This window comes from Schistocerca piceifrons, chromosome 1 (genome assembly GCF_021461385.2).
Source record: "Schistocerca piceifrons isolate TAMUIC-IGC-003096 chromosome 1, iqSchPice1.1, whole genome shotgun sequence".
NCBI classification, from domain to species: domain Eukaryota; kingdom Metazoa; phylum Arthropoda; class Insecta; order Orthoptera; family Acrididae; genus Schistocerca; species Schistocerca piceifrons.
The window spans coordinates 726,103,962-726,116,868 of NC_060138.1; the positions used below are offsets into that span (position 1 = coordinate 726,103,962).

The 12,907-nt window shown below is 38.7% G+C and overlaps 1 protein-coding gene across 1 annotated transcript in view; it reads right to left on the minus strand.

Moving 5' to 3' along the window:
• Window positions 1-12,553, minus strand: part of LOC124711173 (39S ribosomal protein L9, mitochondrial) — a 38,304-nt gene extending 25,751 nt beyond the window's left edge. The window contains exons 1-2 of the mRNA XM_047241101.1: window positions 12,108-12,553; window positions 1,244-1,403 (exon numbers count right to left, since the gene is read on the minus strand). Coding sequence (XP_047097057.1) covers window positions 1,244-1,403; window positions 12,108-12,182 — 235 coding nt within the window. The 5' untranslated portion in view covers window positions 12,183-12,553. The remainder of the gene's footprint in view (window positions 1-1,243; window positions 1,404-12,107) is intronic.
• Window positions 12,554-12,907: the final 354 nt, after the last annotated feature.

The window sequence follows — 12,907 nt, forward strand, 5'->3', positions numbered from 1 at the left end:
TGGTGTATCAATTGTGGAGGAGAGTCTTTCGAAGGAGACCATGCACGAGAAGTAAAAGGTAGGCACAGAAAATTTTTTTGGCAAAGTTCCAGAACTTTTTGAACAGACCTCGTACATAAAAATATTTGTTATCAAATCTGTGAATACTTTTCTTTAAAAAACTGAAATTTCTATATGTACAGATAGTAAAGAGCAATTGTCATTTAATAGAAAGAGAATAAAAACCACATGATGATGCTGGAGCTTCCACAAAACACGTCTAGGTAAAATTAAGAAAAAAAATGTGTTTTCTCATGGCAAAACATACCTGACAACAAATTTATAGCTAGTCTGTACTCAGCATTCTCATAAGTGTTCAGCACCTGGCATGTTGGTATGTGGTGCCACTAAGAACATAACATGATCATCTCTCGTTCCCACAATCAATAATTTGGACAGCAGCCATTACATTTCTGACAAGTTAAAGACAATGACTGTGCCATATCTTCAAGGTCACTCTGATGTTTTCTTTCAACAAGATAACACAAGATAGCATATTGCTCACATTGTTCTGATATACCTCAATACAGAGGGTCTTCATCTGTTGCCCTGGGTAGCACGTTCTCCTAATCCCTCACTCACTGAAAATATCTGGTCATCAACTGCCAAGAGACTGGCATGCCATCACTTGCCAGGCACAACCACTGATGAACTCTGGCACAGAAATCAAGCAGCACAGAATGATGAAACCATTGTTGCTGCCAGAGGTTGGTAGATCCGTTTACAAAATTTTGCACCCTGTACACCCTCAAATCACAATTTTAATCATGTGTTCTTCCTATCATATTTATATACAAAAGTAAAATAATGTTGCAATTTTAATGACCAGAAGTGTATAATATAGGTACATCATACACAAAAATACATACATCACAGTCACTCAACCACATCATTAAGCTTAATAAATTTAGTTATGCTGTTTTATCCCACTTCTCAATGTAAACTTTGGTTTGATGCACATCTTTAAATGCTATCCCTCCATAATGTTACCTACAAGTAATAATGACTAAATTAAAGCTACTTCAATTACTTACCATGGACAACAAGGTGCTACATGAATACAATGACCAGCTGCTGTTACAAAAATAACTGAGTTTTGGCATATTATTTAACTTAGCAATTGCTCATCATACACTAAAGAGGTATACTACAACAAAGAGATTTGTTGCAAATGTCACCTAAGGGAAACACTAATGATACTTACCTTTGACATAGCCAGTCAAAATAACTTCTATTTCAGGCTGTTTCTTGAACTCTGTGTTTTCCACAAACTCATAAACGTGATGTCGTCCACGTAACTTTTTTGGTTGCTGTGACTTTTTATAAAGACCTGGAGGCCACTTCCTTCTAAGAATCACTGTTGTCTAGAATTAAATAATGCAAAAACATTTTGTTCAGTAAATGTGCCAGTTAAAATTATTTTCCATGAACTCGATAAAAACTTGTGCAGCACAATGCAGTTTAACCCATGTCACATACCACATTACAAAAAGGGAACGAATATTCTATTATCTGGAGGGTTCCAGAGACAGTCAAGTGTTATATATGAATATTTTTGACATTGGTGCTTGTACTGAATATATATCAAGCCATTTTCAAAATTTTAAAATGACTGGAATACAAGAGAAGTCATCAATCAGTGTATAAGTGTGAGCAAATGGTGCAGTATTTCAGCAAGCTGAATTTCTTCTGGCAGTCCTGATTTGTCTTCTGCTGGGCGCCATCTTATACCCCATTAGTCCAATAAGTTTCAATTTGGCATTGTGGAGGCAGGAAGTGTGCAGCCAGGAGTTGTGAACCTTAGTATGTATGCCACCAATGTGGGGGCCGAGATGCTTCTGATGCAGAGGCGGCACTTCTATGTAGTGTGATTTAAGCTCTTTAGTTGGTGTGGTGTGCAAGGACCTACCCACAGACTGCTATTGTGCTTTGAACACGCTCAAGGCCGGGTCCCAAGGCTTACTGTTGTCTTTACATATCAGCACATCTTGTATCCGGATCTCTAGATTCTTTTAAAATGTAATCACAGAACATGTAGACCTGTTTTAACAATTTGGTGCTAGCCTAATTCAAGCTATGTCCATGGAGAGGCCACACCCCACCACAGCTGACTTTGTTGGTTGTTCCTGTATGACACTTGCGCTCCACGCAGCTTTCCTTTATCATACGGATGAACTGACCTACATAAACTTTCCTACACTGGCATGGATGCTATAGACTTCTGGTTTTCAGGGCCTTAGGTCATCCTTAAATGGTACCAACAAGTCTCTTGTCTTGGCAACAGACGAAATACACACTTGATGAAATTTTCCCAGGGCAATCTCCCTTTTTTTGCAGCTGCATTACCAACAAAAGGGGTAAATGTTATCATAACAGGTTTCTCTTCTTCCTTTAGAAGCTGCGACCTAGACTCCTTCAGTTTTATGGCACCTTGATCATATGGTCATTATAACAATTCTTCTAGAAGACTGTCTGCAGGAGCTGTAATTCCATTGATGAACTCGGATGATCAGAGGATTCAGGAGCCCTGTGCAACAGTGTTACGAGGATGCCTTCTTGTCATGAAGGGGCATGACAGCTGGGAAGTTTGTGCATATATGTATGTCAGTGGAGCTGCCCCCAAATACTGCGGACCTGAGCTCGTTATCGAAAGGGAGGGGGTATATAAAAACATGCCCAGCCAAAGACAAATTAGTCATCAGAACTGCCTGAAGATGACCAGACATCAGCTTGCCAAAATACTGGACAATTTGGATGGTCAAGTGAACACCTGACAATGCACTAAAATCACTGTATAGCTTCACACTACATATGACTCCACACCATATGCACAAAACTCATTGGTAAGAACTGTTACAGAAAAAGGTGACAGAAATGATTAATTTTGAAACTACTAGGAAGTCTTTCTTCAAAATCAAAAAATCATTTGGAAGAAAGTGACTCTGGATTCTGTCAAAAAGCCACATGTAGTGATGACACATACAGCCCCTGCTAAAATACAAACTAATGTTAAGTAGGAGACCAATAGTCTCTGAAAACACCACTGATCCCAACCAGTATGACATAACATACATATTGGAGTTTAAGACCAGACACAGTGTTCAAATATTGTGAATGTATTCTCTGAATAAACTCTTCTTGGTTTATAAGCCACACCATTTCGAATAACACACTTGAGCTTTCAACGGCCATCTCTGCTATTGCTGACAGAAGTTAAAAACCACTAATTGCCATGACTAGCATGGTGTTCCACTCACACAGCCACAACTGCAGAATCTGGACCCAATCAGAGGGGGCAGAAGTGATGCTTGAGCAGAAGGCAAGATGCCTCACAAAACCTCAAGGCTGGCGTGTGACCAATGACACCAGGTGGCATGAAGAAGTGGCACCACATTTGCAACTGCCGTGCCTGCTTCCTGTAACAAATGGAACATCAGCAACCTTGGCGGGTTAATGTATGGTGCAGCATTATGGGAGGAAGGATAATTAGCCCCCATTTTATCGATGGCAATCTAAATGGTGCAATGTACGCTGATTTCCTACTTAATGTTCTACCAATGTTACTACAAGATGTTTCACTGCATGACAGAATGGTGATGTACTTCCAACATGATGGATGTCCGGCACATAGCTCGCATGCTGTTGAAGCATAGAATAGCATACTTCAGGACAGGTGGATTGGTCGTCGAAGCAACATACCATGGCCCGCACGTTCACCGGATCTGACGTCCCCGGATTTCTTTATGTGGGGAAAGTTGAAGGATATTTGCTATCGTGATCACCGACAATGCCTGGCAACATGCGTCAGCGCATTGTCAATGCATGTGTGAACATTACGGAAGACGAACTACTCGCTGTTGAGAGGAATGTCGTTACACATATTGCCAAATGCATTGATGTTGACGGACATTATTTTGAGCATTCATTGCATTAATGTGGTATTTACAGGTAATCTGTAACAGCATGCATTCTCAGAAATGATAAGTTCAAAAAGGTACATGTATCACATTGGAACAACCGAAATAAAATGTTCAAACGTACCTATGTTCTGTATTTTAACTTAAAAAACCTACCTGTTACCAACTGTTCGTCTAAAATTGTGAGCCATATGTTTGTGACTATTACAGCGCCATCTATCACAAAGCGAAAAAAGTGGTCCAACTAAAACATTCATATTTCTTCACGTACTACAGGAATGTGTAATAAAAAATGGGGGTTTCTATTTTAAAAAACGTAGTTGATATCCGTTTGACCTATGGCAGCACCATCTAGCGGGCCAACCATAGCGCCATCTGGTTTCCCTCTTCAAGCTAGACAAGTTTCATCCTTTGTAGTTTTTTCATATGACACTTATCTCATGAGATATTTGGCCCTGTCACGATCAATGGACCACCCTGTATATTACTTGAAGGACCAAGTAAGCCTTTCTCCACAAGTGTGTCTTGTATTTGCACTCTCATAAAAATGTGTTTACTGCCAGAATAAGTGCCTGGAGAGAATTATGTGAATTCAAATTTAGGTCTGCAAGTCCAAGTATTCCAAAGTATTCCAAACAGCATACACAGGAGTTACTGTTAGAAATATTATTGAGAATTTGAAATATTAGGGAAGCACTCAAATAAACTGCCACAAACTGAAAAATAAACTGATACTGGCAGTCAAATTCCATAAGTGAACTTTTAGAACAAATCTTCTTCTACAAAACTCTTCTCCTTCAGTTCAGGTATGGAGGTCACAGACAGCAAGAAAAACTTAATTTTTATTTATTCATTTATTTTTTGAGCCATAAAAGGAAGACTGTTTGGTAGAAGTCAGTGATCATTGTTGATTTATCCAATGAAAGAGCTGTCTGGATCACACTTTATTTTTTCACACGAACTATTACAAGATATCTTACATTAATTATTTCTCTCTTACAGACATGCACTGTGTCTTGGTTTCCCATAAATTATGATTCCTCTCTTAAGAATGTCTAAAATTCACTATCGATTTTATTTTTGTTTTCTCTCACATTTTTGTGACAAAGTATGATGGTAGTCGGCCAAAACATGAACTGTCCTAGGGCTCCCAGCTCAACCATCTTCAATTTTGATGAACTTTGTACAGTGTGTGCCTGAGGGGCCCTACATGACCTTATGCTAGGTTTCAGGCTCACCTGTAACTTGGTTGAGGTGCCAGAGCCACTTTTGTGAAAACCACTTTTACTGAGACCGAAAAGTCATGAGGAAATCTTCAAGTTTGGCATTCCACTGTTCCTAATGTGAAAGAGCTGGGTTTATGGATATAGTGGTACAACTTTTTATGCTCTACAAGCAAATGATGGATGTAGAGTTCAGAAAGCAATGCATTAGGCATAATCTCAGTTCAAAGTGGGCAACAATTCATGTCATGAGAAATTTGCCCCACAGTTTAATGAGGCATAAGTAGTGGAGAAAGTGCGCTATGGACCTGGTTTTTTGCCAAACTACTGTCTGTCTGGATGTTTAGTATATCACAAATTTGGGCCTGGCTTGTGTGTTTAATTACTGTGCTACCATCCTGTAAATTTGCTAAAAAACATGAATGTATCAAAATATACCTGTGTTCAAAGTCATGTGTCTCAAAATGGACACCTACAACATTATATTCATTAACACCATTCAACAGAGCACACTTCATTCTATTAGAAAAACTTATTTTCATTTTGGTGTCTCTTTGGATAAGGTGCAAAAACTGCGCATAAACTATTGATTTTTTTTGTAACTCGAGAAAAATCCTTACATTGGTCCACGGTGGCTATGCCACTACCAATCTCAGTGACTAGTAGCCTAATACCCATGCAAGGTGAGCCCCGGGTGGGTTTCTTTACTGCAGGTTCCCAAGCCTGAAAGTGGGAGTCTAGCAGGTTCCCAAGCCGGAATGTATCTAACAGGTTCCCAACCCTGAATGTGGATATCTAACAGGTTCCCAAGCCTGAATGTTGGTATCCAACAGGTTCCCAAGCCTTGTTTGGGTCTCTTTGTGATTTCCAAGTCATAATGCACAATTCTTCAGTTGTTAAATGCTTTACATTTGTTGCTGATGTCCAAAACTATTGATTCCAGCAAACTGTATTGCTGCCCCATCATTGAAGCAGCTGGAACTGGTATGACTGCAATTATCTGTTGTTCTGGAATCTAGCATATGCCTTTTCTAGCTGGTCAGTGAAATGATTGAGCAGCCCCATGAGGATGCATGAAATTAACCAAGTCATCTTTTTCTTAAAATGAAAGTTCACAGGTATTTCCTATCCAACATTTTCCATCATAAACGCAAATGACAAACTGGTCAGGCTGTAGTTGAGTTATGGCAACATGTTTAGTAGCAACTTTAGCATATCTGTTAACATTTGCTATAAAGGACAATGTATCATTTGATATGAATCTGAAGTCGCTTTTCATCAATTGGCACAAAATGGTGATGGTCCTTGTACCAGACACTGTACATCCATCCCAAAAGGTTTTTCTTGATCAATTTTTTCATCTTAAATATTTTTTTTAACATAGATACATTCAATGCCATGCACATTTTTTGGCAATATTCAAACAGATCAGTTGGTATTAAGATCTGGTTGACAACTGGGTGCTGAAGGCTAGCTCTTGCTGCTAAATGCTTAATTGTGCCCCCAACTCCGCCTCATGGTGATTTGCCTTGGCTTGTTCCGAAAAAATTGTATTCTGCAATAATGACAAAATCTTTTTCATGATGGCAAACATTTAGGAAGCTCTTAAAATTTTTGTACTGTGCGACAGAACTGCCACTAAAATAACAAATATGCTTAATTTCTTTAAAAATGCACTTCAGGAATTTGATCAAGTACGTTAAAAATGCATGCACTGCAACTGTGTCATGTCGGAGGCAATCACTGATTATTCAGTAGCTGACGCTTTTTAGGTCTTCATTATCTTTGTAGTAAATGACAAATGATTGTATTGTTCAAATGGCTCTCAGTACTATGGGACTCAACTGCAGTGGTCATCAGTCCCCTAGAACTTAGAACTAATTAAACCTAACTAACCTAAGGACATCACACACATCCATGCCCGAGGCAGGATTCGAACCTGTGACCGTAGTGGTTGCATGGTTCCAGACTGTAGCGCCTAGAACCGCTCGGCCACCCCGGCCGGCGGATGTATTATAGCTTGACTATTTTCACAACGGAATCCTTGAACTGCATCTTGGACAATTCAGCAGTAATTTTCGGCAAAATCCATTAATATAATCAAGTCTCCTGGTTTGAGACCTTCTTTAGTGAACTGCACTTGCTCTGATGCTTTTCAATGTAGAGGTGAGTAGAATGGACTAAAAGTTTTGTAATTCTTCAACTGTCATTTCTCTGGTTTCAAGTGTATCTCTGTCAGTGTGAATCCATTGTTTGAACTGAATTGTACCTTCAGGATCAATATCTGCAAAAGCACTTTCCAAATATTCCTTCTGTTCCTAGACTTACTTCACAGCAATGAAACATACAATCCTTTGTTTCCAAATTACAGACAATTTTGCTCAATAAAATTTTACAGCCTTTTTTGACTGGACTGTGTGCCAATGTTAGTTTCACATTCCGATGTGCTGTGCAAACGCAAACTAAATGTGAACCAGCTGTGCCTAGAGTCACACACCACTTTGGCCTCAATTCACAAAATTTGGAAAATCCAATTTCTGGTCCATTTTTATTGTGGTACACAGAAAACATTTCTTTTAAGTCGTACGCAACAAACATTTCTTTTGAGTTACTCAGTAATAAGTAAATTTGTTTTTGAACCTTTTCTCCATCAATCCGAACAGTAATACAGTCCTTTTTTCCTGGACAAATCTGACTAAACTCATCATCATAAAAATGTTCTATGACTCTTGCCTTCACAGCCTCAGGAAGTTTTTTTCCCACATTTACCTTTGGGCTGTGCCAATATTCCCTGTTCAGCTTTTAACTTTCTAGCCTTCCTTACCATTCTTTCTGAAACACACAATTCTTCCATAGGCCAGCTTTGGGGAACTAAGGTCAAAATTTGAATTTTCGCATTATGACTTGATGTATGTAATTTGTCTTTCAATTCTTGGATCAGCTGAGTGGATGGTTGTTCCAGTTCACTGGTATCAAGTCCTCCCACTTCTGCAATTTTCTTAATAATTGGATCGTCAAGTTTATGTATTTTGTGCTTTGCATATCCTTTTGTATCCTTTGCACCAATTACTTGAAATTGTAATGGTAATATTCCAACAGCTGCTAAGCTTGTACCCAAATTGTGAGCAACATTAGCCTCATCATCTTCATCTGACTGAGATGTAGCTTCCATATGTGAATATTTCAGAGAATCAAATTTTTTTCTACAGGAAGGGCACATTTTTTGGCCTGGTTTAATATCAGACATGGTTATCGTTTTTAGGGGATCAGCATTTTTTATGTTGACTGTGCGCATACTATTTCGTGTTTATGGTTTTTCTTAATAAATGGGTTGGAGCATGATCTTTGCAAAAATTCAAGTCTTTGTAGGAGTAAAGCTTCGTGGCGGAAGCATAGTAGAGCATTTTCAGTAGAGTGTAAATCACTCTGTCTAGGAAGTAATCCTTGTTCTACAGAAAGTTCCTTTACAGTGTTAAGTCCTTTTAAGGAACTGTATGTCATTAAATGGCATGGTGAATCAGTATTTCCAAAACTGCATACATTAACTTGATCTTGTTTTTCAATTTTAGCAACAACTTGATATGCTTCAGGCACTAAAATCAAATTGTCAAGTGCTAAATAGAGAAAAGAAATAGAATGAAATGTGCTCTGTTGAATGGTGTTAATGAATGTAATGTGGTAGGCATCCATTATGAGATACATTGCTTTGAACACAGGTATATTTTGATACATTCGTGTTTTTTAGCAAATTTACAGGATGGTAGCACAGTAATTAAACACACAAGCCAGGCCCAAATTTGTGATATACTAAAACCCAGGCAGACAGTAGTTAGGCAAAAGACTAGGTCCATAGCGCACTTTCTCCACTACTTATGCCTCATTAAACTATGGGACAAATTTCTCATGACATGAGTTGTTGCCCACTTTGAACTGAGATTATGCCAAATGCATTGCTTTCTGAACTCTATTTTCATCATTTTTGTGTAGAGCACAAAAAGTTGTAACACTATACCTAGAAGCAAGAGTCCACCTCTTTTACATTAGGAACAGTGGAATGCCAACCTTGAAGATTTCTTCATGACTTTTCAGTCTCTGTAAAAGTGGTCTTCACAAAAGTGGCTCTAGCACTTCAATCACTTTACAGGTGAGCCTGAAACTTGTAACCCTCATAACAATTCAGGTGTCATAACAAAATGCATCCAGAAAGTTCTTTCATTGTATAACTGCTCAGCAGAGCGTGCAAATGTCTGAATGGTGCCGCCAGCTCCATAGACAACTACTGTTTCTGCCTGCAACCATTTGCAGTTCATATGAAAGCTAACACTGGCAATGACAGCTGTATGGGATCTTCTTTTGCCGACTCTACTCTAGCTACAGTGTGACAGTGGCCCACCCTCCTGAATCCCGGTTATGATGAAAGATATCTAGCATAACCTACACTCTAGATTAGACTGCAAGGTGAAAAATTAGTTGTGAGAGGACAAAGCCAATAAATGTGAATGTGAAATAACAGGCTGATCTGTTATGTAGCCAGATGTCTACATTTGTGTCTTATTTAACAGTTTTCTTTGTAGAAATAGAAACTGAAAAGTAACTTCATAAAAATAATTTCATAAAAGCTATAGTACATTATTACATTACATACATATCTGTGACAAGTATTTTTGTGCATATTACATATCACATATACTAAATGTTACTACAAAATATGCAAGGTGGGAGGATGGGGCACTATGCAACTCCTATACCAAGATTGCTCGAGAAAAAGTCTTAAGCAGTTTACATTAGAAGACGGCTCAAGTGTATATGGGATTTATTTCAGGCTGGACTAATATAGGCATGAAGTGTATAGAAATAGGCCACTCGGCATGGACGTCCATTGAAATTATCTGGGAAAGGAGGAGGGGAGTCAAAACTCAAATTTTCCATAAATTGGCTGGTGATTTTCAAGATGTGTCAGGACAAAAGAACTAATTTAATGTTCTGACTGACTAAATAAGAGGTTCAACAGAATCAAGGGAAATTACTTCTAAAAGTTTATGACAGTTATGTGATGTATAATGACACTGTACTCCAGTCTGCTTGCTTAGTTGAGTGGTAACATGCTTGCCTACCATGCAGCAGGCCCGGGTTCGATTCCCAGCCAAGTAGGGCTGGGTGTTGTGTTGCCCCCTCATCATCTCATCACCACCAACACGCAAGACTTGCGCCTGGTGACCAAACTTCCCTGGGAAGGGCTTCCCAGCCTACAACGCCACACCATCATTTCATTTCATTTTACTGTAACCTAGATACTGGAGAACGGGGTGGAGGAGGAAGCAAGTGTCCACTCCTCTTGCCGACCCCCTCTTTGTGGACACTTTTATCATTAACAAACACACACACAAAAATCTAAACACTCACAGAGTAAGGATCTACAATCTTCAAGTCTTCTACATACCACTCCAGCAAGTGCCATGAAGATAAAAGTAACTGACAGCAGCTACCTCAGAAATGCATAACTAGCCATTCTTCCTTTGCTTCATCAACAAAGCAATCTGAAAGATATTTCACTACATGGTAAGCTACTCTGGAAAGAATCTGGTGTCATAAGCTTCACAGGGATGTGCAGAATATAAACATAATTAACGGAGACTTAAACACGTGCACTTAAAGATGGAGTTATGATACTAACTGCCTTTGGATGAAACGCTGAGAGGGTTATACTGTCACCTTCAACATTGATTTCCAATTATGCTTACCCCCCCTTTCAGACAGCACACAAAACAATGTGGTTGATAATTCGCAGTTCCTTGACCAATTTCATGCATCGGACAGATCAGTGTATGGAATGAACCTGCTGAATTGGACGATCAACTGAGCAGATTATGCTGAGGTGTTGTGTGTTTTGCATATCAATGGCGCCAGTGTGTACTGTAAAGTGTGGTGTGGCGGGAATACAATGGGGTGTGCTGCTTTTATAACTAATGACTAGATAAATGTTAGGTGGCACACTTTGTACCAATTAACTAAAATTAATGTCTTGCATATAAACCTGAACAAAACTACAGTCATATACATTCTGTACCTACCTCAGAACTAAACAACCAAATGCTTGGTGGTCACAATGTAACCAAACCTTTCATATCCTAATCTAATCATAAATCTTACAATACACAATGTTTTACAAAAACTTGTGGCCATCAATCTGTTGAAGTTACAGTACAAAAATGTCATTCAGGTTCCAGCAATTTAAGTAAACCTGTTGTGCCCAAAGCTAAACGCAACTATGTATTCCAAGAAATGGCGGAGAGCAATGGTACGCCACCAAAAAATGTAAAAATTTTCAATTTCAGCACTGAAAACAGTTTGTCATTTGCTCATTTCTCACTGCATCGCTTATACTACCCTTCCATTGGCTATGTGAAACTCACTGTCATTCTGTGTGCAGAAAGAAATGTTCTTGCTGCACTTGAGCCTGACTGAACGTTGAACAGCATATACCTACGCTTAATCATTAAGAAAATAGGCATGGGCAGACGGATCCCATTATAAACGCAATTCAACATAACTGGTGACACACGCACACCAAAGAATTCAGCTCAACTCGACAATCTTCACAAATATGTAAGAAATCTCAATATAGTAGAGAAAAAGGCGCATTATTAATGCATAAAAGTACACAACAAAACTTCCATTTCATGTCAAATCAGTTATTAGGCATCTGAGTAAATTTAAAAAAAGATAAAACTTTTTTTGTTATCTGCCCTAATCTGTTTTTCAGGGTGGTTGTCACTTATTTCTTGACTTCATAGGAAAAAGAATCATTCGATCAAATAATTTTTAAAAAGGGCTATGAACATAGAAGCTTCTGCGCATTTGTGTACACCCTACTCATATGCAGTGATTTGTTAAAGCAAAATAATGTACCACTGTAGAGGAAACATACTCTGTTTGGTTGGGACGTAAGCACTCCTGTAACTGCCCCACATATTCTTGAGGCACTCAAAAAATGCTTCAACATTTCCAGTGTCTGTATTCTTTTAGGTACTTCAAATAAAACATTTACTATTCAAAACAGTCCGACGACACAAACAAACAATGTACGATGCTTCTGCATATCTTTGCCTACCCACGATGTAAACAACTTGTGTCTAGGGCAGAGAATACAAAGGTCTCTGGAGTGAGTATTCAAATGCGTAGAACACAATTTGTGCTGTCAACATACATTGTCAGCCTGGTCACGTTATCTCAGGACGCCGTAAGCCTTATACTCGTAGATTGTGCCGTAGGTTTGTCCGTAAAGCACACTGTACATTTAGAATGTCATTACATCACTAGTACAGACAGATTCTCCTCATAGAGATTTGGCACAGATGTTTCGTAAGCATCATAACAATTTGCATTTGAAACCCGGAATAAATCGTTTTGAAGAAGAATGAAGGAAACCAAAAAGCTCAAACTTTGAAGACCTTCTTTATGTGTCACAGCTCAGATGCACTCATTTTTCGGGATCTGGGTCAGCCACAGTAAGTTTTTAGGTATCGCACGGCACTTAAAACAACGTATTGCAGAGTCTGAAGTAGTAAATTTTTGCTGTGATAGTATTGCAAAACGTCTTGATAGCAACTAAATAACTTTGAAGTTTAAGAAAACCAGTGCATTTGCCACATATTAATTATTTACCACCAGCTCCGTCGATTTTCCAGTTTTTGTGGATTTATCTTCCTCTTTCTTGTAGGCTAGTGC